Genomic DNA, 2,904 nt, shown 5'->3' with positions numbered 1-2,904 from the left:
AATTTGTCCATCATTAACAAGTGTCCACTACATCTGTATTCTGTTTTACGATTGTAAAGTTTACGTTTTGGGTACCATGTTTGTCGCACGGGGGAGTATTGGTGTATGGGCCAACAATCCATGTTGGATTTTGTTTATGTCGGTTATTATATATCCTAATATTGTTGTAAATCCTAAGATCTAGTGTTATAAACCCTTGTATCATTGATTAAGATAGACAATATAATAATAAAAAAATTTCCCCAAAACCCTTTTTCTAGTTTCTACATCACCAATAAAAAGAAAGAAATTAAAAGTGACCATCCAAGATGAATAATGCAACTTAGTACTCCATTAGGCATGTTTATTGACTTTAGGTGAAGAAAAACATTCAGGTAAAAATTGGGTGAAGAAAAAGAAGAATCGGGTTAAAATCATATCAAACTCGGATTACTGATCAGATCAACTAAAGGTGTATGACTTGTTATTTTATGAAGGGATACACTTTGTTCTGGTGGTTTATAAAGAGGCCAAAAGTTTGTGTAAGAAAATTGAGAAAGCACAAGTACAAGGAGAAAAATGCAGAAACCCAAGTTTTTTTTATACGATTCGAAAGAAAGAAATCTCTCTCTCTATTAAAATCTAAGATGGACATAGACCAAGAAGTATCGAATGATCCTTAAACATGGGAAACAGACAAGACTGGGGAAGATGATAACATGAGAGTACAAAGAGCCTTGGTGTAGATCAGTGCAAAGGTTTTGAGAATGATTTATTCATTCCTCCATGGCTTCACCCACTTCTGTAATCTCGACTCGCTCCAACAATGGGGTGATTTTGGTGAGAAGAACCTCTGTCACACAATAAACCAACAAGATGAAGTTAGAAAAAAAAACAAGGATTAAAACTGGATTCCACCCGAGGCTTTCGATGTTAGATTCTTTGTTGTGTGTTCAAAGAGTAACTTACCGGTTTTCTTGGTGAAGGAATAACCTTTGCTGCTGACATACGTTCTTGGGTTTGGTTCCATGTAATTCCTCAGATATTCCTTGTTCCCCTGTTTACCAACACAGTGTAAAACAATAAGCTCCAAAAGCAACAAAACATACAGATGCAATGCAAAGAGTTTGATTTGGTGGTGAATAACTTGGCCAGCGTAATGTGTACTTGCTGAACAGAGGTTTTAGGATTGCATTAAACCAAATGGAGAGGACATTTTCATTAATCTAATGACAATTCTAAGTCTTGGGTTTTGTGGGTTTGTTAGTGATGTACTTGGTCACTGTAATGTCAATGAGATGATACATTATGACTCTTACATGCTGACCAAAGGGAGTTTTGTACATTAATCAAAGGTACTTGTTAAAGCAGCGTGAAGACAAACCTTTGTTATCACGCAGATGTCCACGTTGCTACCACTACCCAGGTCATTGAATATACCCGAGCATATAGCTTCAGCGACCAACTGAATTCCCTCATCCCTCTAAGAGGATTTTGTAACAAGAAATTAATCAGACAGAAGAAAATAATGTATCTGGAAACAGAAAGATGAATATTTCCGCTTACTTACAGTTAGACCTTCTTTGTACTTTGCCTCAAACACAGACATAGCAGCAAGAGAACCAGAACCCATTGTAGCGAATGGAAGAGTGTCAGTTGAACCGTGTGGGTATATCTGTGTATAAGAGAAAGGGTCAGATGTGATATGAATAACGATAAACAAACAAACAAAAAAATCTCTTCTCAGGAGATAGCATCCGGGAATTAAAACTTACAGTATGCAGATGAGGCCCAGTGATATCAACTCCACCAAGCACAAGCGCAGCAGAGACATGACCTTGATAGCTGAAATGAAACTTAGGCAGTTAAGTAATCTATGTTTCTTTAAGACGAGTTTCTAGATGAGACAGAACCAATTTACCTGAAAAGATGTTTTTTGAGAAGGGTCAAAGCAGTAATGACACGAGAGTCTCGACTGGTCTGGTAACGATGCAACCGCAGCTGTGAGCTGACCATATCTGGACAATGAGAATGAAACCAAGATAACTAAGCATTAAGTTTAGGGAGCAACACATTATGCCACACTGTAGTTAGAGAGTAAATACCAGTAACTGCTTCAGTGTCAGCGGCGGTTCCTGCACCACAGCAATATATGTTGGGTGCCATATAGTGAATCTTCTCACAGTTCTTATCAGCAACAATAGGTCCCTCAGTTGCTCGGGTATCCGCCCCTAGTATCACACCATCCTATACAAATACCCAAATATTGAAATCAGCGTTACATAGCTTCCCCCAGTCATTTACTAAAATGAATCCAAAAGACAAAAGTGAGAGCAGGAACACCACAAACACCCTTCACAGGTTTGAATACTGTTTCCCTAAACTATACAAAAAAGCATAGAGCTGATAAAAAACACCACCACATTTTAATATTAGAACTTGGAAAAGGATCTAACATGTAGGAACTGAATAAAGATCCATTAAGTAGAACAATCTGGTCGTATGCTGGCGATACTAATTAGGATTCAACTTCTTGACTAATCAATTTTACAAAGAACTAATCTGAACTTCAACAATACAAAAATATCATTAAGTCTCGGCACAATTTTTTTCCTAAGACTAAGTACAAAACAGTTCACATTCATCTATAAACAAAACTAAGGGAGAATGAAAAAAGCAAACCTTGAAAATCAAACCAACGATGGTAGTACCAGTCTTCAAAAAAGAAGGAGCTTTAAGACCCTTTTGTGTAAGCATATCATTTCTCTTACACAGATCGAAGCTGAACCCACCTTTTGGCGGCACATCTACAGCTGATTGCGACATTTTTTCAAATTGACAACTCTACAAATAACAAAAAAGATTAGTAATTTAACATCTAAAACGATTACCCAGAAGAAGCAATTTGAGATTAGGGTTGGGATA

At 37.1% G+C, this 2,904-nt stretch overlaps 1 protein-coding gene across 1 annotated transcript; it reads right to left on the bottom strand.

The window, feature by feature from the left end:
• LOC104790401 (proteasome subunit beta type-7-A-like) lies at positions 557-2,878 on the bottom strand. Its single transcript, XM_010516150.2, has 8 exons — positions 2,662-2,878; positions 2,085-2,226; positions 1,901-1,997; positions 1,755-1,824; positions 1,550-1,654; positions 1,364-1,462; positions 949-1,036; positions 557-832 (listed from the first exon to the last, which is right to left on the bottom strand). Exons 1-8 carry the CDS (start codon positions 2,803-2,805, stop codon positions 756-758), a joined length of 822 nt encoding a protein of 273 aa, XP_010514452.1. The 5' UTR covers positions 2,806-2,878; the 3' UTR covers positions 557-755.

This window comes from Camelina sativa, chromosome 6 (genome assembly GCF_000633955.1).
Source record: "Camelina sativa cultivar DH55 chromosome 6, Cs, whole genome shotgun sequence".
Classification (NCBI taxonomy): domain Eukaryota; kingdom Viridiplantae; phylum Streptophyta; class Magnoliopsida; order Brassicales; family Brassicaceae; genus Camelina; species Camelina sativa.
Note: the sequence above shows the minus strand (reverse complement) of the source record. Positions and strands in the feature narration are given on the sequence as shown.